This window comes from Mus caroli, chromosome 17, assembly GCF_900094665.2.
Source record: "Mus caroli chromosome 17, CAROLI_EIJ_v1.1, whole genome shotgun sequence".
In the NCBI taxonomy this organism is placed as follows: domain Eukaryota; kingdom Metazoa; phylum Chordata; class Mammalia; order Rodentia; family Muridae; genus Mus; species Mus caroli.
Genome location: NC_034586.1, coordinates 23,832,139 through 23,858,801, shown reverse-complemented (window position 1 = coordinate 23,858,801; position 26,663 = coordinate 23,832,139). Strand labels below are relative to the sequence as shown.

At 51.5% G+C, this 26,663-nt stretch overlaps 1 protein-coding gene across 7 annotated transcripts in view; it reads right to left on the bottom strand.

Annotated features, from left to right (window-relative positions):
• The window catches only part of Anks1a (ankyrin repeat and sterile alpha motif domain containing 1A), a 154,280-nt gene that overhangs the window by 53,916 nt on the left and 73,701 nt on the right, over positions 1–26,663 (bottom strand). For all 7 annotated transcript variants that reach the window (XM_021185968.2, XM_021185969.2, XM_021185970.2 and 4 more), the window contains 8 exons: positions 23,406–23,702; positions 22,444–22,519; positions 22,119–22,220; positions 21,925–22,026; positions 19,848–20,044; positions 17,309–17,401; positions 12,580–12,700; positions 419–1,002 (listed from right to left, as the gene is read on the bottom strand). In XM_021185968.2, coding sequence (XP_021041627.1) covers positions 419–1,002; positions 12,580–12,700; positions 17,309–17,401; positions 19,848–20,044; positions 21,925–22,026; positions 22,119–22,220; positions 22,444–22,519; positions 23,406–23,702 — 1,572 coding nt within the window. The remainder of the gene's footprint in view (positions 1–418; positions 1,003–12,579; positions 12,701–17,308; positions 17,402–19,847; positions 20,045–21,924; positions 22,027–22,118; positions 22,221–22,443; positions 22,520–23,405; positions 23,703–26,663) is intronic.

Below are 26,663 nucleotides of genomic sequence, written 5' to 3'. Positions count from 1 at the left end.
TAGCCAGGAGGAACTCAGAATAGAAGCCTTCCCCTGGAGGCTTCCCCTCGGTGCCCCTCCTCCCCAGCATCCCCACCCTGGCCCACCTGCTGCCCTGCTAAGCCTGGCTTCCCTCTGCCTCTGCAAGGGCTCACAAGAAGTGCCATGGCTGTTCTGAAGCCACTCCAGGCAGATGGGTTCCAAATGTTTCCAAACACATGTCATTTCTAGGAACCGTCCCTCCTGCAGCCCTGCTCTGCTGGGCCTCCGCCCTCGGCTTAACTCTTCGGGGACCTGCCCTCTGGGTTGTGGGCTCTCTTTTCGGCACAGTGCTCAGGATGGGGCAGCTCCCGTCCAGATCCTAGTCCCAGAAGCCAGCTACGATGGGCTAAAAACAGGGCGGCTAGGCATGAGCTCTCTGAGGTCATGACAGACTTACCTCATCCCACTCTGAGGCGAAGGAAGGTGATTTCTCCAGCCTCTTCTTCCCGATGCTGCAGTTGGACAAGGACTCGCTGCGACTCCCCATTGTGGCGTCCTCCGTGGGGGAGCAGGTCAGGAGGTCAGAGTCAGACTTAGACAAACTGCGGCTGAGTTTGAGCTCAGCTTTGGGCTTGCTGGTGGGAGGGGCTCTGCTTCTGGGCCCGCTCTGGTCTTCTTCCTCGGCACCAGCAGGGCGCAGAGGTACTGTGTGAGTCAATGCATCGAGGTATGTTCTGCTAGCCAGGGCTGTCAGGCCTGCCGGCAAGCCCACTCTCTTGCTTTGGTCAGGGACGCCGGGCTGCGGGGGTTCAGTGCCTTGTACGCCTGGCTCCTCTAGCTGCATGCTGGCCTCGTGGCAGGCGTCCTGCTGGGAGGACTCGGGGTGGCTCTGGCTGGGGGCCGTGAGCAGCTGGAAAGGGTCCTGCCCCACCTCACACACTGGGGAGGAGCCGTGGAGGAGACCTGAGAACTGCTCTGGGACCTGCCCGTCCTGCCCCTCCACAGAGTCCTGGCTCCGGCCGCTGCCGCTCTGCCTGTGGTCTTGGAGTGGACAAAGAGAAATAAAAAGTTAAACGTGGCAAAAATCAACAGAGGTCCTATGAAGCACTCACTTGGTGGTAGAGTTCAGGCAGAGAGAGGCTGGACGGGCTGAGGGGAACGAGAGGAGAGAGCAGGGAGAAAAGCAGCCTCATATTGTTCACGTTCAATCTGTACCCAAAGTTGAGCGCTTATGAAATTCCAAACGCTGGTCTGCTTAACGCTGCCTGGCAGCCATCCCTCTTGTTAGATCTCTGTTAACGTGAACGACCAGACCTTGCTATATAAGGCGGGGAGAAGCACGAGCTACAGACAGAAAGGACACAGTAAGGACGGGTAAGGACCAGTGAGAGTGACTCCCGGGACTCTGGATACATTCCCATAAAGGCTCAGTGTTATTCAGAGCCGCCCGCCCGCCAGCCCGCCCGCCCGCCCTTCCTCTGGCAAGCAGCAACTAGGGGAAAAGGGAGGTCATGACTGCAACCTGCGACTTCTGGAGTTCCTTAACTGAAAGTGCAAAACAAAACCGCAAGCGAGTAACGGCTTCCTTTCTCCTCCAGGCCACTCAGATCCACATCCACGCCTAGCCCATCCGTCCGTCTTTCCTTCCGCAGGAACAGACAACAGACTTTTCCTTTTTTTTTTTTTTTGAGAATGTGTGCGCCTCACTGCCAAAGCTCCCAGCTGCTCTTATTTGTTTAAGTTTAACCTTAGCTGATCCACTGGAAAAGGAAACAGGCTAGTTTGTCAAGCCAGGAGACAGCTGCTGCTCTCTAGAAACCTCTCTTACACCCTAGAAATCAGACACTGCTAGTTCCTGAGGCTAGCTACTACCACACTTTCAAAACCTGCTCTTAAGGAACATAAATAATTGGCCAAGTCCATTTCTCCCACCAGTACCCCCCTGGGACACCCCATGGGAACTTAGTCCTTGTACGGATTTACCCTAGTGCCATCCACAGAGGCAAACACCAGACCTGGCAGCAGGTCCCATCCCAAAGCTAATGTGCAGGCATCTTGTCTCTGTAGGTGGTAGCTACTCTGCATGCATGGAATCAAACTCCCTGATCCATCCAAACTGCCCAAGAACTGCTCATGAGGCTGGAGCTCTGCAGAACTGAGGGTGTGGGTCCAGCGCTTCCACAGAGGAGCCATCTGTGGCTCTGGCATGGTGTGCTCTGCCCAAGGTGGCTGGGCAAACTTTCACAGGACAGGGTGCTGGCTTTGCTCCTCTCTAGCTGTGTGGCCTTGGCTGTGGTGACAGATCACCTTGCTGAACATCTCCATCTAAAACAGCAGGCTGGACTGCACAACACCCCTTTTCTGTCATGGCAGTGAGGAGAACCCCGGTTCCAGATGCAAACCCTCCCAGCACTTTCTTGCTAATACGCCAGCAGCAACAAGGTCCTTGTGGAGGCCCAGCGCACCATGTAATGGGCAGCTGGGAAGAAGGGGTGTGAGATGACACTCACATGAGGTGCTAAAGCAGCAGACATAGGGTGATGGCAGTGTCTCACAGCGCTGCTGCTTCTGGGAAAGCCTCTGCCGACCAATAACCCCAACAACCGGGCATTCCAGGTGCCCCGCACCACTCAGCTCTAAGCAGGTCTGCAGGGCAGAGGCGGGGCAGTCAACTCACTCACTCCCGCCAGGAGTAGAACTCTGAGTGCTCCGGAATTTTAACTCTCAACTCACTCATCCTGACCCTACAACACAGATCCTGAGCAGGGGACAAGGCATAAACAACTTGAATGAGCTCTTCACTCATTTGAAGAGAGAGAGAGAGAGAGCCCGCGCCAGTGAGACAGCAAGTTCCAGTCAGAGTAACTGAAGCCCGAGGAGGTCATAACTTTACAGCTGCAAATAGCTACTATGACAATGGGTAGCCAGAACAAAGCTGCCCAAGATCCTGTATGTTGAGAAGGTAACACATGACCACCTAACGGAGGCTCAGGCTGTCCCTGGAAAAGAGGAGAGGCTCACTGCAGCAGAAGCTACAACTGTCCATAGCTCCTGCCCAAGCTGCACTAACTGCAGGCATTCAGGAAGAGGCCTGGGTTACAGGAGCACAGGCCCTTGCTCCTCTGCATCCGCTCCCAGGTTCCTAGTTAACCATCTGTGGGCAGCTGAGAAGCAACAGAAGGAAATCTCCGCAGCCCAGAACTGGGCCTGCTTGGCTCACCCTGACTGGTAGGTCTCAAAACCCAAGTCAGAGAATGTTCTGGCTGCTTGCTGGGAGCTGACAATGGAGGCCTTTAAACAGCCACTCATTCATGCCAGACATCAATGAAGAAAGGGAGGCAGATGCCAAGAGCTCAATACCAGAGAGATGTCAGGGAAAGCAGTGGGAGGAGAGAAGGGATAGGGGTCTGTGCAGGATGGAGATCTGCAGATGCAGGAAGCTCTGTGAGTCACAGAAGGTACAACTCACAAATGGTCACAGTTATATGATATTTTCCCCCAAGAAAGACATCCATACCTGAAAAGCCCATTGAACCACAAGAACTTTAGCATGTCTGTCTGTCTGTCCCTCTCTTTGTGTACTGAGATAGGGTCTTGCTAGGTAGCCCTGGCTGGCTTAGAACTCTGTAGTCCAGGCTGCCCCCTAACTTGCCACCCTGCTACTTAGTGCTGAGGTCACAGCTGCCTGCTGCTATGCTCGTGGGGGATCTCAGTTAGCTAACACACTGCCCATCCCCACAGCTGTGCCTAACCTAGATATGGCAGCTTACATGACTTGTCTATTGCTAGAGTAAAACACCATGGCCAAAGTAACTAATAGAAGCATCCGGGACTCACACTGTGAACCATGTGCACCAAGCAATGAACGTGAACTGGAGATGGTGTGAACTGGAGATGGTATGAATCTTTAAACTTTCAAAGTTCATCCCGAAGGTCACACGTCCTTCAACATGGCCATACCTCCTAATCGTCCCAAGCAGTGCTACCAACTGGGACCAAGTACTTCATCATCCAAGGCTATGAAGGACATCTCATTCAAACCACCACACGGCTCAAATCTATAATTCAATTTACGATTCTGAGGCAGGAGGACTGAATTCCAGGCCAGTCAGACTACATAGCAAGAGTCTTTTTCAAAAAAAGCAAGAAAGGAACATATTTAAGACACTCCTACACAAATTAATAGATGGAAAGTAACTATTCAATGTCTAGTTCCCTGCCCCAGGTCTTGCTGCATACCCCAGGTGCCACCCTCCTGCCTCCAACTCCCGAATGCAGGGGTTGTGCATGCACTGCTGTGCCTGGCTCCTGATGGTTTCCTTCTGTTCGGGCAGGTTAATATACAGCCTCGGAGACAAGGTATTAACATAACACAGAATCATGAAAGAGACCATGCACACATTATTCGATATCTCTGCCTATTATTATCACGACTTTATGGAATTGCTGAGAGAACTGAACTGTGGTTGGGAGCGCTTAGGTCCGGGCCAGGACGCACCAAGCTCAGATGAGATACTAACATCATCTATCCACCGCCACAGCTTCACTGTAAGACCAATCCCTCCGTCCCTCACAAAGTTCAGCAAAGAGACAACTCAAAACATGAGAAGCCCCTCTAAGCATCCCTTATCTTCTTCATCCTCTGACCTCTCCATAAGGGAGGAAGAAGCAGAGATGTAAAAGGAAGTCTAAAGCCTGAAACTCTGAGGAAGCACCGAGTGGCCGGCTACATGTCCTCACTGACTCTGTGAGTGAGTGTGTGCATCTCTGCCTTCAGGGGCCTGCCCAGGTAATACAGAGATGAAGAAGCCATGCCTGGCTCAATGCAGGAAAAGGAAGGCAGGTTCAGGAATGGAATGCAGAGGTGGACAGATGCTCTGAGGAAGGTCAGGTGTGACTGGGATGAGTTGGGAGCTTCTCGGGGTAGTGGACTCTAACCTGGGCTTTGAAGGGGAAGGGAAGCCTTGCCAGGTTTGAGAGTGGCAGGCAAGTCCCCGGGAAGCAGGAATCCAAATCCTGCCCAGAGCTCTTGGAGGAGCAGAGAGCAGAGCCTCCTTCTCCTCCCACAGTCAGTCCTTCCAGGAGACAGAGGATCTGCACAGGGGAGGTGGGCTGTCTCTCCCTCTCTCCACACCCAAGCTCCCGCTCTGCCTCCCAGCATGGCAGGTAATTCCCAGCAGTGCATTTTATTCACTTTGGTGCTGGTGTCCCTTCCCTTGGGGGCCCTGGGCCTTGGGGGGTCTTCTGTGCTGAGCATTAACTGCCCTGATGCTTTGCGGGCCCTGATGCTTTGCGGGGGTCTCGAGGACTCTGGAATAATAACATTTAGTATTTGCACATTTCCAGTAATCTGTGCTCATTGCAGCCAGGGCAGGAAAATGCAGTTCATGTTAGAAGCTAACCTGAGCCAGGCTACCACACTGCCTTGCTTTCTGTCCTTAGGATTAGGGCTCTCTGAGTGCCCAGTCACAGTAGAGAGTGCCCCAGACCACGTCTCAGCACAAGGCTGCCCTGCTCTAGGAAGACACATTTTCTCCGGGAGAAAGGTCCTGACTGGGTAACCCCTACAGACCATGATCTGAAAGAGTCCATTCCAGTCCACAGCAACCTAAGACCAGAACACAAACTAGAATGGAGGTCAAGAGGCCCGGGTGTGCTCCATCCCAGGGATTTTCCCTCCTGGGATGATCTTTTCATAGCATAAACAGCTGAGATACATGAGGAGGTGTCCGAGACACCCAGGTGTGAATCTGTGCTTACATCACATCTCTGTGGTCCCTCCCAGTTCTGTGACTTGAATCAGGGTTTTGGATTGAATGGTTCTAGTCACATTGATAAAGATGTGGGTCTGATTCAGTGGACTAGGGCTCTTCCCCCACCCTTATTACACAGGGTCAAAACCAGCCCCAACCTGAAGCTGAGTCTTGAGTTATAAACAATGGGGTGACCAGGGGAAACCACCCAGCATGGTGCCTGTGCTAGGCAGGCACTTATTAGCCCAGGGAGCCACTGCCGTCTCTATGTCATTCTCTATGCACAGCCATGCTCAAAATCCTCTGCAAGGTCACGGCCCACACAGAGCTTGGTTGACTTTCCTGACTGTGTTAAGGGGATGCTTTCTTCCAAGTAGTCCTGAAAGCAGGCTGAAGAAAACCAAAGCTGGAAGTCCAGCAGCCTTGAGACTTGGTTCTGGGTGCTGTGTGCTGGCTAACAAGCAATCCTTCCCTGTGTGCCCATGGGGACAGCCCAGATCTGGGACTTTAGACTGCCCCACACCAGGTCCTGGTGACCTCACTGCACACACTGCCATTTCCCCAGTCCCCTGAGGAGGCTATTCACCACTTGTCATAGTTCCCTGCCCTTCCCATTAACAGCCTGGCCTGGATCAGGTTCCTCCTGCTGTGACATCTTCCCTAGCAAGCGACCTTATGGGCGCCTGGCCTCTCTGCCCCATGGCTTTGGACAGTTCCTACACTGGGTATTCACAACCATTTGCTTTCTCTTCTGTAGCTGCTGCGGTGCTGAGCCTGCTAGAGTCTCAAGGAAGAGCTAAGACTGTCATTCCTCCAGATTCATCTCACCCTTCAGCCCCTCCCTTCCCCCTCCCTGGGTTCCTTGCTAAGCTCTGCATCCAGCTGGCTTCCATGGCTTCCCACCAGGAAGCTCTGCCCATGGCACCTTAGGATTCTTTACACAGATGCTGACGCTTCGAGAAGGCACAGGACTCTGAAGGTCCCGGCCAAAAGAGAGTGAGCAGGAGTTCAAACACAAGCCTCTGCCCTGGCCTGGACTTCTTACATCTTTCTTCTTCTTTCCTGAAAGCTCTGATGTCACCACCAGAGTGACTGTCTTTTCTGTTCCAGAGGACATGACACAGTCTCCCAAGAAGACAGCAAGCAACACAGCCATCCTAAGGGCTCCCTTCTGTCACCAAGACAGAACCCAGGAACTGTTGTTCCTTGTGATCTGCCTCAGAGAAGCACGGCCCCATCAGGATTTACCAGTGGCCTCCCAATCACCTGATGCTTTCCTAGTCTTTGTCCTCTAGCTCTGTGTCACTGGACATAGTGGTAACTGGGCTCACATGCTTACTTTCCTGCGCTCCCCTGACCTGGACTTTCTAGCCACCTAGGATAAAGGGCGTGGCTGTTGCTTAGAGCAGCTTCACTTTGTGGTCCAGGCTGATGGGGAACTTGTGACCATCTTGTCCTAGCTCCCCATGCCTAGCCTTTAAGGCTGTTCTTTTTCAAATTTGCCACCTCTATAGCATAATTGCACTGAAGAGACATACCCAGCTTTTGGGGACTACCTTCCCAATGCTTTCCCCTTCCCGTGTCAATGGCTAGAAAGTGAACGGCCACCTGGGCTGTGACTAACAGACTTCCACCCAGCCCTGTGCTCATCTCTGCAGAGGTCATTCAGTCCTGGGATCTTCAGCATCTCTCTTAGTCATCAGGACCACGTTTCTGGGCATTGTAGGCATAATTCACACAGTGTTCTCCTAGAACACAGGCTGGACACCTCAGTACCCAGTCCTGCTCACCCATACCTGGCTGCACCCCTGTCACCTAACCCCTCAGACTTGTCCCACTCCTTCCTCCTCCCCTGACTTCCTCCTGCCCCTCTGGGAAGAATCCTAGCTGCAAGCTGTTCCTGCCTCTGGCCTGTTCCAAGCTAAGACTCCCAAATTCTACCCTTCAGAGCATGTGGCCCCCAGGCTGCCACCCCACTCCTCAAGTTTCAACAGTACTGCTCTGTCTCTGGAATAAAGACTGACATTTGAGAGCCAACCTCTAGGACAAGTTCTCTTTGTTCCAGGCTACTCTCCACCTCCTCTCTCCCTCCACCCACTGTTGTGTGCCACACCCCTGCCTGGAACCTTGGTCATCTCCCTCCCCAGCTTTGACCTACCAAGTTGAAGTCTCTATTTTAGGGCTTGGCTCAGACACTCTCTTCATAGAGCTATCTCTGATCTCTTGTGTGAGCATAATTTGTCTCACTTTTGAACATCAAACTGCTTTTATTTTTTAAAATCACTTTCATGTGAATTCAACATATTCTGCCCCCTTACACATTTCAACTATTTTTTTGTATTTACCACACATGTACATATCCATATAATTTGTCAAAACATTTTGTGGAAGGAAATACAGAGCACTACTCACAAAGCTTATTTGATGAGAGGGAAAGTGAGCTGTCTTAAGCCTGCAGCAGCAGGAGGAGGGAGGCAGCCAGAGGCCTGGTTTTGTCAGGAGCCTGAGTCAGAAGCTGGGGAGAAGATGCTGCCCCATGAGACTCAACTGCCAAGCTGTCCATTCACAGAGTCACAGAGGCTTGCAAGCGTCTGCCATGTAAAGCCAGCCTGGGCCTTCAGGGAGAGACGGAAGGGCCTGAGGACTGGCGTGACCTTCTCTTTCTGAAAGCTGAGTAAGGGGATTCCCTGCTCAGCCCTGGAGAGGGGTCACCAAGGTGACAGGAGCAGAGAGAGGACTGTAGACAGAGGACAGGCAAGAAGACCAAAGTCTTCTCACTCAAGTGCAGTACAGCTCTTGGGAACATCACCCCAACCGCACTATGTGCATTCCCATGCACCGCTGTCCTCTTGCTTGCTCACCACTTCACAGGTCCATAGAGTGCCCAGGACAGCAGTGTGACTAGTAGACCTCCTGGCTACTTTCCTATGTGCTATCCAACCTGGAGTTTGCAGTCACTGAATGTCAGGCTGTCTCAGTTCCTGATCCCTCTCGGCTTGCACATGTGGCCAGCCTGTGTCTGTCATGTGACTTCCTGCTGCTCCTCTCCCCCTTCAGATACAGTGTAGCAGCTACAAGGAGGCTGGCTGCTCCTCTCCCCCTTCAGATACAGTGTAGCAGCTACAAGGAGGCTGGCTGCTCCTCTCCCCCTTCAAATACAGTGTAGCAGCTACAAGGAGGCTGGCGGCCACAGAGAGGGAGGGAGCTTCGCAGGAGCTTTATCTCTACTCACCTGCTGCTCATCTCCAGCCTCCCCTCTCAGGGCTACCTGCCTGCCACATCACAGTGTAACATCTGAGATGCTCTTCAGCTCCCAGACTTTAAAGACCCTCTGGCCTCTGCTCTCCAAATAACAGGGGCTACTGTGCCCGTGCACTACCTCAGGCAGACACCATTAATTTTAAAAAAGAAAATTAATTGTGAAAAAGAAAATTGACAAAAAACAAAACACCAGCCACAAAACCATAGGCATGCCAGAGACTAAATAAGCAGGAGTGCACATCTTCAGACGTGAAGGCATTTTCCAGTTTTGTTTTGTTTTGGTTTTGTTTGTATGTTTGTTTTTCGAGATGGGGTTTCTCTGTAGTAGACCAGGCTGTCCTCGAACTCAGAAATCCGACTGCCTCTGCCTCCCGAGTGCTGGGAATAAAGGCGTGCGCGCCACCACTGCCCGGCCAGTTTTGTTTTCTAAGCACATGTTTGTGTGCCTTTCACACTGCAAGCATGTGTACATGTATGTATGTGCAGCTCAGGTCCCGTGAGACTGGGTCTCTTACTGAGCCAGGGTTTTAGCACTGGGCTAGGAAAGCTGGAAGGTCCTCGTGTTCCTACCTCCCTGGTACAGGGATTAGAAATTCTTGTTATCAGCCAAGTGGTGTCATCAGCACGCCTTTAATCCCAGCACTGGGGAGGCAGAGGCAGGTGGATGTCTGAGTTCGAGGCCAGCCTGGTCTACAAAGTGAGGTCCAGGATAGCCAGAACTATACAAAGAAACCCTGTCATGAAAAAACAAACAAACAAACAAACAAACAAACAAAAAGAATTGTTTTTTGCAGGTGCCCAAAAAGGCCAGAAGAGGGTCCTGTGTCTGTGGACTGGATAAGATGGCTGTGAGCAGACTGATGTGGGTGTCAGGGGCAGACCTGGGTTCTCTGCTGGAGCAGTGTGGTGTCTTAACCGTGGTTGGGCCGTCTCTACAGCCCACCGTCTACACAGTCTATGCTGTTAGCATCACTGTGACAGTGCATTGTGGGGTGAGTGCAGTCCTGGAGGTGTGTTTGTGCGCGAACACACAAATAGCATGCCTGCAGCAGCACAGCTGACAATGGAGCTGAGAGAGAGGATCTTCAGCAGTGACAGAGGAAGAACTGGCTGACACGTAAGAACCAAGACAAGTGCTGTATAAAAGGCGGAGTCTCAAGGTGGCTTGTCACATGTGATTCCACACCGGGTTAAACGAAACATGACTATCTCAGGGCCACTACTTCGTGAAGGCAGCAATGGCGGGCAGGGGCCATGTTCACACAGCTCAGAACAAAGACAGACAAAGCCTTAGCATACCATCTCTATTCCTGCAATGTTTGTTTGTTTTTTTTGTTGTTGTTATTTTCCTTTTTAGTGAGTATATACCACTATAATTAACAAGGCAATCCAAAAGTGTCTCCCCTTCCAGCCCACACTACAGGCCCAAACTCTGTCTCATCAATGCTAACATAAACATAACCCTTGAAAAACAGATCAGTCAGTTCATAAAAGCTGCATACAAAGATGACATGAATGGAAAAGGAGAAAGGAATTATCTAGTAGCGCTGCAGGCCACTGATGCTCACTTCTGGGCTGCCGGTGTCTGCTCCCTGAGAGGACATGCAGGGCTTCTGAGAAACTACTGAGTTAATGCCTCACTGCCTTGTCTGAAAGTTCTAGTAAGCCAGGCCAAAGGGCTAGCCTGGGCTATCTTGTAGGCAGTAGGCCATGACACAGGGCTAGCCTGTAGGCTGGGTGCACACACACAGGACAGAGCAGCGAGGAGCAGAGGGGCAGGCGTGAGACTCTAAGTCTTCTTTCAAAGCTCTCGGGATCTGGGAGAATTCTTGAGCTTGGGACAGAAGAGCTTCCACAAGGCCATCTGGCAGCCAGGATTAGCCCCTCTGTCACCCTCTGAGCTGGCTATGTGTGGTCATTCTACAGGAAGTCCCTAAGAGAATCGCCCTCTTTCTTCAAGAAGCACCATTTTCAAATGCACAGGCCTGTTTCACCAAAGTTAATTCCCATGATCCTTTTAGAAAGGGGCTCACACTGTAGCCCCACACAACTTTCAACTCTGGAAGTCACAGTAATCCCCCTGCCTGTCTCCATAATCCCCCTTCCTGTCTCCAGAGCACTGGGATTACAGGTGTGAACGGCTATACACGACTCCTGTGGTTTCAGACTCTAGAGCAGGCACCAGAGCCTTGCCTGCTCTACATTTAGAATGCCCCCACAGGACGGACTTCCTGAGCCGTGGGCATCTGCACCAGCCCACACACAGACCCAGTGCGAGCGAGCGTGGGTGGAAATCATCATCCCGATTCTGAGAGGAAACAGCGAGACCAAAGGGCCGGATGCTCAAGATGATTGTGGAACAACAGCAGTCTCACCAAGGCAGTGCAATGAAGGAAAGGGGTTCCTCGAAGGCCACACGGGCTGGAGATGCACACTTAAAACTCCTCTACATGGAACACACCTCAAGTACAGAACTCAGAGATACAAAATTTCTAGGAGGAAGTATAGAAAAAAAAAATACCCCCGGGGCTGGAGAGATGTCTCAGTTAGTGATGTGCCTGCTCTGAGTTACAATTTAGAGCGGCTACCTAGAAAATGCCAAGTGTGGTGTGTGCGGCTACAGCACCAGCCAGGGGTGGGAGAATGCAGTCCTTGTCTCAGAATGTAAGGCCCAGTAGGCCTGAGGGCACAGGCAGAGGCGGGTGGATGTCTGTGTGCTTGAGACCAGCCTGGTCAGAGTACAAGTTTCAGGGCATCCTGGCAAGTAAATAAATCAATAAATTGGAAACAACTGAGGAAGATGCTTGACACCAACCTCTAGTCTCTGCAACCAGACCTACATGTGCATGTACATGCAGGAACAGGCACACCCCACACCCATTCATGCACATATGTGCACACACACACACCATGACTTATGACATTATGAACTTAAAAAAACCATTAAAAAAGAAAGGACAAATTGAACTTCTCCAAAATAATTAAGATCTCAAAGCCACTATAAAGATGGCCATAAACTGAGAGAGAGGCACATTCAATAAAGAAGTTGTCAGTGGGGTGTGGTGGCACAGGCCTGTGAACTAACTCTATTTATGGCCAGCTAACAGCCAACAGGAGGCACGAGGCATGCACAGTGGAGGGCGTCATAGCTACAGGCAGCTGGGAGAGGCAGGCTCTGCAGACACCACCCTCCAGCCTGCCTGGCGCCCTTGCTCACTCCCCTCTGCAGGGCTATAACATACATCCAGAAGCACAAGCAGGCCGAGGTGCCAAAGCACTATGGTTACAGGTGATAGCCCATCCTGACCCTAACAAAGACCATTCTGTCCTGGTCAGGAGTCAGAGTCCATCATGGACCCAAACAACCTAGCCTGCTAGCTAGCACGACAGGCTCCAGCTAGTCTCCATACAAGTGCTGCTGTCCTGGGTTCTGCTCACACAGCTGTCACCTGGGTACTCTCACCTGCCCTGCTAACGTGAGGGAAGGCTGCATCTCCATCCATTCAAGGGCATGGAGTCCAGGTATTGAAGGAGACCGAGCACAGGGGCCTGACCGTCCCTGCAGCGCATTCCTTCCTGTACTGTGGGAGTGGGGCGGGCATACCTTCAGTCCTCCCGTCTGTGGTCCCCAGCTTCCTGGTTTCGGCCGTGAGTAGTAGCTCATATGGGTGCTCCTCCTCTTCCTGGGGAGCACCGCTCTGATTCCTGGGTCTCACAGCCAGGCCCTACGAGACAGAAACACCCAGACGTGTTGGGCACAGAGGCAGGTGGCACACGACAGAGCTCTGATTCGTGCCTAGAGGTTGACATTCTGGAAACCTGATGTCCAGTGCATGAGGCTGAGACGCAGACCATAAAAGAGGGGCCTGGTGGGTGTGTGGTCCTTAGGAGCTCCTCTCAAACAAATCCACTCCCAGGGGAGTTGTGGCTTATGTGGCATACAGGATGACTTCAGTTGTTACCGTGTGAGCCCGGCACCCCCATGCTCACTGCCCTCTGCCACACGCCCTCCACGTGGTGATGCAGTCAGACTCCCACAGAAGCTAATGAGCACACAGCTGCTTCCTCTTGGCTTCGTGGTATTCCAAAGCGTGAACCAAAGAAATGTCTTTACTCTTTAATGTACCCAGACTTGGAGGTTTTGTTGAAGCAATGGGAAAACCTAAAACAATTTCTGTATATGAAATCCCCACAACCTGATTAAACCATTCTTTATTTATCTTTTTACCTCATTTTATCCTTCAAAAGAGATACAAATCTAAGCCTCTCTTTCCTCCCCCTTCTCTTCCATACTGCTTTCTGTGGAGACTACTTTCTTCTCCGACATGCACCTACCCTTCCCAAAGGCCAGTATCTACCTCAAAAGAAAAACATGATATTCCTGATGCTCAACCCTTCAGAGGTACTAGACACAAACTGGCCTGTCCGAATCCTCTTCCTCCTCCTTTACTACTGCAGTCCTGAATAGCCTGGAACTTGCTATGTAGACCAGGCTAGTCTCAAACTTACAGAGATCCTCCTGCTTCTGCCTCCTCTGGGCAGGTCTGGGCCACCACAGCCAGCTTATAACTAGCTTCTTCATGGATCCCAAGAGCCCTGGGAATGAAGCAACCCTAAAGCTAGCTTTCTCCCACGTTATAAGGTGACTTCAGATCCCCTCTAACAGTCTTGACAGTCAGCAACTACGGAGTGGGTTTCTGTGGGCAACAGCAGCTCCATCTGCTGAGACATGCTGATCAAGCACAGACACACCATTAGTGAGCGTCAGGGGCCGTCTGTGGCCCATAGAGGGATACAGAGACCCCTGCTCTGATGATTCTTCTCACCTGCCCTGAGCCCAATGTGGTTAAAGGCAAGTTAAGGATAATTATATCCCAGCAATCAAGCTAGAGCACAAAACTTCCAGAGCCCAAGTGATGGGTAGAGCCTGGGAGTGAAGGGGGCGGGGCTGGGATTCTCACTCTGACAGATCAGCAGGTCCTATAGGCAGAGCTCCTTAGGACACACAGATGCCTCTCATTACACACTGGGAAGGCAACAGGCTTGGTGATTCCAGAGTCTCCTGTGGGGGCTCCCTGTGACCACTTCTCCTGACGAGAGGACAGCTCTCCTAGTCTCAGACTGAAGGAGAAGCTGATGTTTGTTTACTAGAAAGGCTGCCATTCTGATGGCAGAATAGTGTCTTACTCTAATACTCTGTGGAGCCCAGCAGGTGCCCCCTCTGTGCAAGCCGCCTGGAAGCCATGGCTCCTTTACTCTGGGAGTCCTGTCCATCTTTATTCCAGGAACACAATTAAGGGAACAAAGAGGAGCCATGAAGCAGTTTGCTCGACCCCACAGGCTCTTCTGACAGGAGCTTGTGCTCTGCACGTTTACACCACATGATCCTCGGGCAGGGCTCTGGAATCTGACTGCCGCTTCTATGCCTGCTTCAACAAGAGTTCTCACCAGGCCCAGGAAGGCTGCCCTGAATGGGAACTGACCTGGGTGCCTGACCTACAACACAGGGCTGGACACAAGACTTCCAAGGACAAGTGTGAGCAGAGACGATCACCCACAACAGTGGGGACACAGCCACAGCTAGAGTACCTGCTTCTGGCCCATTCATCTGTAAACTCAGCAAGCCAGGCACCTGTCCAAGGTCACCCAAAGTTCACAGCAGAGCTATGCCACTAAGCACACTTCCTCAGATTCTAATCCAGACTGGCCTCAGTCTTCTTACATCCAGGGTGAACGGCCTTCCCTGTTCAGCTGCAAAATGAGAGCCCTACCTGGACCCAGACAATAACCGAGGGTGTTCCTGTCTGTCCTCTTGCTCTGGCCTGACCAAACTGTGGGATGAAATGTCAGAGCCAACAACCAACCTTTCTTCCAGCCATCCTTCCTCCCCCAGAAGCAGCCCTGAGTCACAGTGACTACGGCAGTAACTGAATTTCAACAGAAAGGATTCAGCTTTTCACTGCATTGCTCCTAAGTTCTCCTTCCCTCTTCCTCTAGAGCTGGCTGAGGCAGTGATGACTGAAAGCTGAAGCAGTGCACTGTCTGCTCTGTGGGGAGAAGCACAGCTTGGTCACAGCATGTTGTGAGGAGCTATCACCAACTGTAGCTGGGATGTAGGGGGCTGAGGAGCCCCATGATAGAGGAGACCACAGCTACCCTCATGGCAGCTGGCAGCCCCTCAAGAGGAGTGAAAACCTGGGGGCTGGAGAGATGGCTCAGTGGGTAAGAGCACTGACTGCTCTTCCAGAGGTCCTGAGTTCAATTCCCAGCAACCACATGGTGGCTCACAACCATCTGTAATGNGATCTGATGCCCTCTTCTGGTGTGTCTGAGGATAGCTACAGTCTACTCATATAAATAAAATAAATAAATCTTAAAATAAAAAAAAAAAAGGAGTGAAAACCTTGTGTGTGTGTGTGTGTGTGTGTGTGTGTGTGTGTGTGTGTGTCTGGCATCATGATGGGGCCATTACTTGAATAAGCTCTCCCACCATCAAACACTGGATCACATGACTGACAAGTAGGCAGCTCTCAAGTTTGGCTTGGTCATAAAGCCTTCCTTCCTCAGCAGCAGGGAAGTTATGGGTTTAATCTTCCCAGTACCACAACCAAGAGAAAATGGCCTACAGTTTAATAACATCAGTATCTCAGAACGAAGTTTAGTTTTAAAGCTTTGAGAGAGCTGGATACAAAGATGGTGGGGTCCGGGATCTTGACATTTCTGCAGACAAGCAGGGGGAAGGTTCCAGCACTCACAGCAGCTGGCTCACTCAGGAAACCAGGCATGGATGTGATGCACAGAAGTCAGGCATGGAGGGGAAGAAGGCCCACAGACAGACATACAACAACAGGAGTCCCGTGTGGGTCATTACGAGAACAAGGGCTCTGGCCATGTCTCCTCTACGTTCAAGCACCCGCCCTAACAGCGGATGGCAAGTCCAGGGCTCTTGTTCTCCTGTCAGCTGACCGGAACTCCAGGCTAGTGGGAAGCATTTCTGGAAAATGAATCTCACACACAGAAGGACATCCCGCAGGTGAGGTGGCCTCCACACCTGACAGCCTGTGTTCAGTCCGCTGAAGCACCTGATGGGCGGAAAGAACTCTGTCCTCTGACCCCCATGTGCTCTAACATAATAATTTTTTTTTTAAATTAAAAAAGGTAGGCTGTTTCAAAAAGCCACTTCCTATATCCTTTATTTAATTTTATACATGTGATTACTTAATAAACTTGTAAACAACCTAAATATCACACAGCAACATTAGCCAGGACAAAGTCTCTATCCTTCCCAATTGTCACTTGTGACCTGGCTTATGTTTGGATATAGTCTCAACCACGAAACCTGACAACATGGTACTGTTCACACGGTGGCTAGGACAAGCGAACTTGACACCTTCTATCAAAAGTGAGAGTTGGGCATCAGACAGCAGCAGACCCTGCTTCACATATGCAGGGCAGGCCCACACCTGGCTTGTGTGCTGCAGCCGCACCACAAGTCTTTCAGGGTGAAAGGCTTACGCATTACACAGATTACACACACACACACACACACATAACAGACTTACTAAGCACGGGAGCAATGAGAAAATAAGAAAGTCAAGGCTGGGGATACGGCTCAAGGGGTAAGAGTGCTTGCTCTGCAGCAGCAGGACCTGGGTTTGAATCCCCAGTACACACATAAAAAGCCAGGCCTGGCTGTGTATGCCTGTTCCCAGGCACTGGAGTGGGGATGAGGGTAGAGATGGGAAGATCCTGAGTGCACACTCACTGGTCACTGGCCCAGCCAGAACGGGTAAGCTTCAGTTTACCCAGAGACCCCTTACATCAAGGCTGAGAGCTACAAAGGAGGTTGGCCATGGTGCAGCTCTGGCCCGAACGTGCATGGGCACATGTACCTATGCTGTACAGTTATGTATACACCTAACACACTCACACACACGCAACACTGTTCTTCCTCTGAGAGAAAACAGGCTGGGGGCGGCTCAGGGACGCACAAGGCTTTGGGTTTAATCCCAGGACTGGAGAGATGGTTCAGCAATTACGATTGCTGGATTCTCTTCCAGACTCAAATGCCAGCACATATATGGTTGCTCACATCCCTCTGGATCTCCAGTTCCAGGGATCTGATGCTGTCATCTGACCAGGCACCACCAGGTAGGCATGTGGGGTGTGTGGGTGTGTGTGTGTGCATATGCACATACAAAAAATAAAAAAAAAAAACAAAAACCCTTAAAAGAGCAGAGCAGAGGAGGAGAAGAGAACGGCCCCTCTGTGTAGACACTCATCTGCCATCTAACAAATGCCCTGTGCGTGACGGGGTAACCCCAGCCCTCTACCTCAGAGGCTGCCAAGGGAAAATACTTCTTATCTACGCGTTCTTCCTCCTCTTCATCGGGTGGCGGTTTTGCTGGAGGTGGCGGACGTTCCCTCTATAGGAGAAAAATAAATACATTCTACCATCTCTCTTCTTCAAGTGGTTGTCTTTTCTTTTTTAAGGTTTTTATTTGTAAATTGGTGTTAGGGTCTCACTGTGTAGCCCTGGCTGTGCTGGCACTTGCTGTGTACAGACTGGCCTTATGCTCACAGGGATCCTCCTGCCTCTGGCTCTGAGTGCCGAGATCCAAGGCCTGCACCATACCCAGCACCTCTCTGGTGTTTAATCCTCCCCTTCAACAATAATAAGTGCATGGCTACAGGGAACCCTGGTTAGCCCATTTAGACAGGAGCACGGCCATGAGTCTCCTTAGGGCTGGGACAGACAAGCTTGTTCTTAAAGAACAAAAGCAACTATACTATACTTCACACTCAGTTCTACCACAGATAATAGACAAAGGGTACGAGTGGCTAGATTTAAAAAAAAACAAAACTTCATTCAAAAATTTAGGCTTCCTGTAATAGGGCTGTAGTTTGCCAACTTTACCCAAAAGCAAGGAACTCATTGAAGGGATGCAAGTGTGGACCAAAGGTGGACAACCTTAGGAACATGTGTGATTTCTGACGGCAAAGCGGAAGGCTAGGAGGCCATTACACCCGAGCCTTTCCTATGATTCTCTACTGTGCTGGGGTCTCCTCCCAGATGGGCTAGGACAGAGCTGGCCCCAGGCTCCACCCCAGCCTTGCAGGTCAGTTCCATGTTGCTAGAGCAGGTGAGGTTTGGGATGCAGAAGGGTAGAGATTTCCCAGAGAAATCTGCACAGGAAGCTGGGTTGGGGTTGGCACCCAAGATCTTTGTGTTTCTCTGGCCCACAGCAGCCTCCGTCACTCGGGCCTTCCTGGGCTCTCTGAGGCAGCCAGATTCAACAACAATCTTACGACAGCTTCATGTACTCAAGCCCGTGCTGTCTGGATTGGAATTCCCGTGGGGGGAGGGCCTCACTTTCTCTGCCCTTCAAGTTGTTCTACAAGTGCTGGAATGGGCCTAGTCAAGGCACCACGTACAAAGGGACAAGCACGAAGCCAGCCTGGGGACGCCAGTGTAACAGAAAGTAAAATAAACAGCAGAAATGGCCCATCCCAGAAGCCCTCCAGACAGAGCAAGGCCACTGCAGACATGGAAGGGAAACAAACTCCCCATGGGTCTCTCTCTCTCTGAGGTACACAGAGACAATCCGCCACCATTGCTGTGCCATCCATCTACACGGAGGGCCAGAGAGGTCAGAACAACATAGCTTGCACAGACGTGTGCATCGCTGGCGATGTGCACACTCAGGGATGCTCTTGTTTCTGCTTAACTACACCCATTCACTACAGGACCTGTGGCTTCTAGCAAAGGCACGAGCGCCCCCTACCGGGCGACACCTGCAAGCCTCCCTCAAAACAAAGCCTCACCAAAACTGAAAATGTGGATGCCAATAGGGAAGTCTGCTGCCTGGTGCCTGAGCCCACCTGCTGCTTCACTTCTGTGTGTCCCAGGACACAGTTACAAAGGTCAAGGTCCACCCTGTCTGTCCCCTGCCAGAACCTGGCAGGAAAGGAAGGCCAACAAGAAAAACAGAAACACCAACACCAGCACATATGCCACCAAATCTGAATCAAGGTGGTCAGCACTGGATCCTCTCAGCAACAGCCAGGTCAGGCCTTCACCAGGGTCTGAAAACTCTTGTCAGTGGAAATAAAGTGGGGGCAGGGCTGTAAGCGTAGACCACCCTCTAGGGAGGAAGGGGGAGTCAGGAGAGAGTCTTGAGGCTCATGAACAAGACCAGAAGTAAAAGCAGGCATTACACAAAGCATCAGAAGGCAGGAGGGGCACATGGAGGAGACGCTCTCATGAGTTGAAACGGGGCTATTTAAGAGTCACCGACAGACGGCATGTCTAGCAAGTATGCAGTCTGATTAAACCTTGCTATGCCCTCTCCCCAGGATGGGACTGCCTATCCACATGGCTGGTAAGGCAAGCGGGACTGGGAACAGCCAGCAATGCATGTCACCGGATATGTCTATGATCCAAAAGAGAAAACAAACCACACACAGCAAGATCCCCAAGGCTTGAGCAGCAGAGGGCTGAACCAGGGCACGGGACAGAATCGCTAGGAGGCAGTGGGATGGAGAGATGCAAACTGGCTACACTGAACCTGGAAACAGCAAACTTCTACTCGAGTGTGATCTGCAGTTTTACTGCCCTGGGCAGGAGAGACTAGACAGAGTAGCTCTAACAGCAGGTGGGCTCAGGCACCAGGCAGCAGACATTCTCTTGCCCGCACCCATACCTCCAGCTGCCACCCCAGTCCCCAGCAGGTTCAGGCCTGGGCCACACACAGGCCCCACTCCCCACACACAGGCCCCACTCCCCACACACAGGCCCTACTCCCCACACACAGGCCCCACTCCCCACTCACGGGCCCCACTCCCCACTCACAGGCCTCATTCCCCACATACAGGCCTCACTCCAGTAGCCCTTGTTCCGGTGGCCTCGGCCTCCTTGTTCATGGAGTCTCTGTCTGACGATCGTCCACTGGCTGTGCTGTCCAAGGAATGGCAGGACACAGCGTTGTACAGCGCCTCGTAGGGACCCTCCTCGTCAGCATGTGTGTCAAAATGAAGGATCAGCTCAGTCACTGTCTTCTCCACACTCCCTAGGGAAGAGGACAGAGGGTGAGATGATCAGTAAGAGAGGGCAGGGCCTGCCTCCTGACACCCCGGCCAAACAGATTTCTCTGCGAGCACTAAGCCATTGGAAAACCGTCACTTTGCTAAGGGACAGGAACGGATTTTCTCAAAGTCAATATTGGGAAGTGAAGCTGGGCGGCAGAGCTTTACTCAATACGCACACATACAGGGTCTAGCTCCCAGCAAAAAGGAAAGGACTTAAGTATGTAAGGGATTCTCCCCACGTCCTCTGTACGCTCCCTGGTATCTCAATTCCGTGTGAACATAACCTTAGCCTGAAAATGCAGATGAAACGTGTAACTGAAAACTAAAAGTAATGCTTTAGTGTTTTTGTTTGTTTTCTTCTAAGGCATGGTCTCACTATGTAGCCCTGGCTGTCCTGGAATTCATTCTGTAGACCAGGCTAGCCCTAGCCTTGAACTCACAGAGATCTACCTGCCTCTGCTTCCTAAGTGCTAGGATTACAGGTGTGTGTCATGTCTAACCTTCTCCATCTTTTGGGTTCATCCTTTCTTCCTTTCTTCCTTCCTTTTTTTGTGTTTTGCACATTAAAGATTTATTTATTGTATGTATGTGAGTACACTGCAGCTGTCTTCAGACACACCAGAAGAGGGCATTGGATCCTATTACAGATGGTTGTGAGCCACCATGTGGTTGCTGGGATTTGAACTCAGGACCTCTGGAAGAGCAGTCAGTGCTTTTAACCACTGAGCCATCTCTCCAGTCCTGAGACATGGTTTTCCTCTGAGCCCACTTTAAATGCTTTAATGAAAACTCCAAAGCCTTTCTAAGATAAGGTGCTCCATGACTAACTGGCTGTCCCCTTAATGTTGGGATCCAACCAAGACTGTAAAGTCACTGTCAGAGATGGCATCTCTGAGTGGCTTGTCACAGTCACAAATATCAGTGTGAACTCCTTCAAAGTGAAGAGGGGTAAGGCCGGGAGCATGAGGCCCTGTTGTGAGGCCGGGGCATTGGGGGGTGTAAGGGGTAAGGCCAGGGCATTGGGAGGTGTAGGGGGTAAGGCCGGGGGTGTGTGAGGCTGGAGGTGAGAGGAGCTCGGGAACCCAGTGCAGAAGGGCCGGAGCCTGAGGCCGTTCCCCCTCCATGTTGCTTTACTGTTTATCACCATCCACACTTAGGGGACGCTGCCATTAGTAGCTATTTTGTCATTATCACACACTGGCTTCTCAGAGAATGGGAAGGACTCTGCCAGTGATGACCTCCTCACCCTGGTGGTTCACCGCGGCCGCTGCCAACGCCTTGTGTGTTGGACAGGAAGCAAAACAAAACACACCTTGAGATGATCTGCCAATTATACATCTCTACAGAAGTAGAGAGCAACATAAAGCAGACATGGGGCTGGAGAAGTGCTCAGAGGTTACGGGCTCTCACTGTTCATCCACACAACAACTCAGAACCATCTGCAGAACCCCACGCCCTCTTCTGACCTCCACAGCTTCCTGCATGCATGCACATAAACACACTGGGTGTGCACACGCTGCACACACACACAAAGACAGGGTCTTACTGTGTGGCCCTGGCTAGCCTGCAACTAGCTATGTAGACCAGGCCTTGAACTCACAGAGCTGTCTGCCTGTATTTCAAGTGCTGGAATTAACTAACTTTTAGGTGCCTCGTTTAATTAAGAAGAAAAAGAAATGGGAAGGGAAAACGAAGATAGACTCCACCCACAGCAAAGCTACCTGTGCGCTCAGACATCTTACATAGCATGGAAACAACAGAGGTGTCTGAGTCCTGACAACCCTGCAGTTATCATTTAAACTGACAACTTTCCATTTTGCGCAAGAACGAACAGTTTTTCTCGGGCTTCCGGGAATCTCACCCTGAGACTTTGGTGCTATGGCGTCTGTGTTGGAGAGGAGAGGTAGCTGGGCTGTGGAGGTCCTGTCCACTTCTTTCACGCTTCTTTTTCCGGTCATGTGATCTGTGAGGAAAATTGGTAAAGGCAGAAGCTGTAGCAAGCATGGTGCCTTGTAGGTGAGCCATCTATGGCCCAGGGATAGTGGCGACACATACCTTCAATCAGGGCGGCTATCTGTTGGCTCTTCTGAGAGGGCAGGTCCCGGACAGTGTCAAGGGCAGTCAGGCCACGGTTATCCTTTATGTTAACATCGATTCCTAGAAAGGGCAGCAGACGACAGACCAGGGAAGTGAGCGTATGTGGGCTGGCCTCGGAAGTCAAGTCCAAGGATAGCCCTAGCTTTCAAGCAGCACAACGAGCATTCTTCACTCGGCTATCAACAGTCCCGCGCTCTAGGACCGAGTCGCACAACTGACCACACACATCCGCGGGCTCAGACACCGCCTGGCAGGCACACGGACTCAGCGCTGCCAACCTCACCTGCAGCCAGCAGGATTTGCACCACATCGGTCTTGCCAAACAAAGCAGCCTCATGCAAAGCACTGCCCATCTCCGTCTGGAAAGCAAACGAGAGCGCGGCGGCGAGTCATGAGAACAGTCTGGTGTGTCACATGACAGACGGGACATGGATAAGGAGGGACAGCTGGTAAACTACGCAGAGCCTCCGGGGGTGCTTCACCTTTCTGAGGTTTTTTCTTTTTTGGTTTTTCGAGACAGGGTTTCTCTGTATAGCCCTGGCTGTCCTGGAACTCACTCTGTAGACCAGGCTGGCCTCGAACTCAGAAATCCGCCTGCCTCTGCCTCCCAAGTGCTGGGACTAAAGGCATGCACCACCACGCCGAGCTCTTTGAGGTTTCTTGTGTGGGTTCTAAAGCCACCAAGGTCCACATATAGCAAGACCTCTGTGTGCTATCGCAGGTCAGGGGACACGTGACTTCCCACTGCTCAGAGGGAGGCTAACCAGTAAAACTTGTGCAAGCGCCACCTTCCTGGGAAGAGGAAACCGGAGCACCTCATGGCCTGAGTGGAGAGTCAACTGCAAGCCTATGGAAGCCCTGACTGAGGATGCCTGCCATCAGAGAGCAGGGCTGAGTCACATGGCATCTGAGGCTTTGGCAGTGAAAAAAGGTGGCCCCGGGGTATGTGCGGGGTATGTGCGGGAAGGTGAGGGGCCTTTCTGTTTAGGAGATGGCCCAGGAACACATCTTTTCAGGGTTTAATGACCAGCTCATACCCTGAAAAAAAAAAACAAGCAAAACCACTGACTGGCTCCACAGAGCGCATCTGCCTCTCACACATCAGAGCAGAACAAGGTGACACATGGAAGGAAGCATGTGGATGTGATGTGACAGGTGCTACACAGCAGCCCAGCAGCTCTGTACTCGTGCCTGTTCCAGGGACTGCATCCCTTGCGCCAGAAGGGACATAGTCTGGCTTGCTACCTGGTAGTTGCTATCCATGCCGGCGTCCAGCAGGACCTGCACCACGGCCTTGTGGCCATTCCTTGCTGCCAAGTGCAGGGGCGTGTGTTTCCGAGTGCTGCAGCTCAGGAGATTGGGGTGCGCACCCAGCAGCAGCTTCACCACCTCCAGCCGCCCGTACAGCGCCGCCAAGTCCAGGGGCGTTTCAAACTTGTTGTTGCGCATGGTGGGGTCCGTGAGCTCCTCCAGCAGAGCCTTCACGACCTCCGTGTGGCCGTACTGGGCCGCGCAGTGCAGGGCTGTCTCGTTGTCGTTGTTCTGAGGGTTAACAAGCAGATCGTATCAGAGAGGCAAGGGCTGGGATAATCACCCATAAAACCACTGAAATTTAATGGAGAAAAATAGCAGCAATACTCGGGAACTCATACAGCCAAAATCTGGGCGCCACCCCCTCACAATCAGCCTGAAGGCTCCTGCTGGCCTCGTCTGGCCCCAGTCCCTGCAGGAGAGGAGCAGTCTCTGGGTGCCTTCACCGACGGGTGTGTCTCCACACTGAGGGAGAAGCCCCGGCATGAACGGACGCCGTATCACTGATATTGTTTCACTGTAAATTTCAGCTGGTTTTACAAGCGTTTTTTTGTTCAGCCCCGTGGTCCTGATTCTGGGCTTGGTCGCCATCCATACCCTTCCACACAAGCCTTGCAAGAAGAGGTCATCATCTGTGTAGCTTCTTGCATGCAAACCAATCAGCCAGCAGGGAGAGCAACAGAGCAGAGCACAGCAAACCACTCTCAAGGTAGCAGCCAGCAGCCATTCCCAAGGAAAAAGGCACAGGCTCAGGCCTAGGGGAAACAGGGACCCTATCCTGTCCCATGCTTACCGCAGAGGGGAGCATGGGCCAGTGCTTGAGACAGCGGGCATGGGGAAGGCCTTCTCATGTACGAATGGGACAGTCCTGGGATGCTTGGTGTGAAAGGTGCAAAATATTCCAATGTGGCATGGCCCTCCATTAGACTGAGGGCCCCTGATGCCAATTGAGTCCCAAGAACATAGGGTCTGGGGTAGAATCAGAGAGCACTGTGCTTTTCAGCTGTCACAGAGTGTGAGCCATTTCCATTATGTTCTCTACTGAGACTGACGGCATGTGACTGAAGCAGACAGTGCTCTACAGAGCACGGGTGAGTCCTCAGTTTACCCAGTTCCCATACTTTGGGACAGCTTAAGAGCACCCATCCTGAGTCAATACTGTGCACCTTCCAGTAGCCACAAGTTAAAACTTAACTATATCTACAGTTGGTTTAACTGTTAGTAACATTAAAAGGAGCAGACAAGGAGTTACCCACATGTGCATCAATCCCATCTGCTTTTGACTCATTTTGTTGTTTTCATTTTGTTTGTTTGTTTCCCAGCTACATGAAAATGAGTGAGAAAGAACCAGAGCTGCTGGGACCAAGGCCCCAAGCAGCCAGTGACAGTGAAGAAATGTTTAAAACCCAAACAAGAGCAGAAGAAGTTGCAGTGGGGGCACACGCAGAGATAAACGCACACAATAAACAGGATCCGGATGGAGGAACCAGAGTGCCAGCACAGTCAGCCAGAGCAGCCATGAAACTCAGCCTTCTGTGGCCTCCGCAGGCCCAGAGAAGGAACCTGGAGGTCTGGAGGAAGGGCAAACTCTGCATGGAAAGCAAATTCGTTGGGCTGTCCGTGCCCAGTGGTCATGCCCATCTTCTACCAAGCAAGGGCCCAAGGCCCCTGTGCAAACTCAGGGCTGTCACCTCACATCCTTGAGACAAAACAAGCTCTGTCAACTGAGCTGGTGGGAGCTTTCTGGAGGGTGCAACCCAAAGATGGTTACGAGGAGTCTCTGAGTTTTCTACCTCAACTTGTGCATGGCGACCAGGTCCAAGAAGTCAGCTGACTCTCATTAAAACTCCATTCACTCCATACTTGTTGACTATGAAGCAAACCATTACAGCCACGGTGCCTCCCAACATCCAGAATTCTCTCTCCTAGGTTTTGTAAAACATAGGACTCAGGGACTAAAAAAATCATAAAGCTGCAAAAACTAAAGTGTCCATCGAGGAAGGGAGAGAGGGGAGACAGAAATATAAAGAACACGCTGGAAATATGGCTCAGTGGCAGAACACCTGGTAGCACACAAGAGGCCCCGGGTTTAGTCCCCAGTGTATCCCAGCAAAACAATGAAGCAGAAAGACACAGGAAGTATGCTTAGGTTTGTTTATTTGTTTTCATTGGCCCTCTGGCTCTTACTAGGATGAAGACAGCTGGCCAAAGTTGTCCTGCTGGGCACAATCTTGGTCAGCACTGGCACATGGCCTGCCTGGCGTTCAACACTATCTGACCACACTTCCCTGGCACAGTGGGCAAGCTTCTGAGAGTGTATTGATTTTGCTAGACATGGGCTGGTGGTTAGCTTTCTTGAGTTGTCTGTGGTGACCACATCACCATGGCTGAGCACTGGCCACCACACGCTCTCCGGTTTCCTCTTGGAGCTGACAGCTGTCTGCTTAAGGAGTTCTCTGAGGGGCAGTAAACCCATCGAGAGGCACAGATAGGGATCACCAGCTATGGACATCCCTCCTTTCTCCCCTTCTGAACAACGTTGTGGCAACCAGCTTACTGAGATTCTGAACTGTGGGGGAAGGCCATGTGGTCCAAGCCAGCCTTGAACTTGATACAAAAGTCTTTCACAAACCCTCCATTCTTACTTGCTGAGAGTAAATTTTTCTCTGCTATACTCAGCATGTCTAAGATAAACAGACTATTCCTTTCTGCAGGCTCCACTGAACTCCATATATGTGATTCACAAATATACAAATTCACCAGTGAGAAAAAAAACAAAAACCCAAAACCATACAGAAACATGTCCATGGTCATCTTCTCGACCCTGCCGAGAGTATCTAGTTACAGTCAGGCCCAGGCATGCCCTGTGGACAGAGGCCCACTTGAAGGAGCCAAAGCTATCACTCTCTGCACTGTGATGAAGGTTCTAGAATCATCAGCAGGAAGAACGACAAAACTGTGCTAAGATACCAGGAAAGAGAAGCCTGACCCCAGATGGCAAGGAAGAGATCAGCTCCCTCCTGCAGTGCAGAACTTGGACCAAAGTGCACAGTGTAGACAGACACTCCAGTCCAACAGAAGAAACTATAACACAAGCTGGGCGTGGTGGCACACGCCTTTAATCCCAGCACTTGGGAGGCAGAGGCAGGCGGATTTCTGAGTTCGAGGTCAGCCTGGTCTACAAAGTGAGTT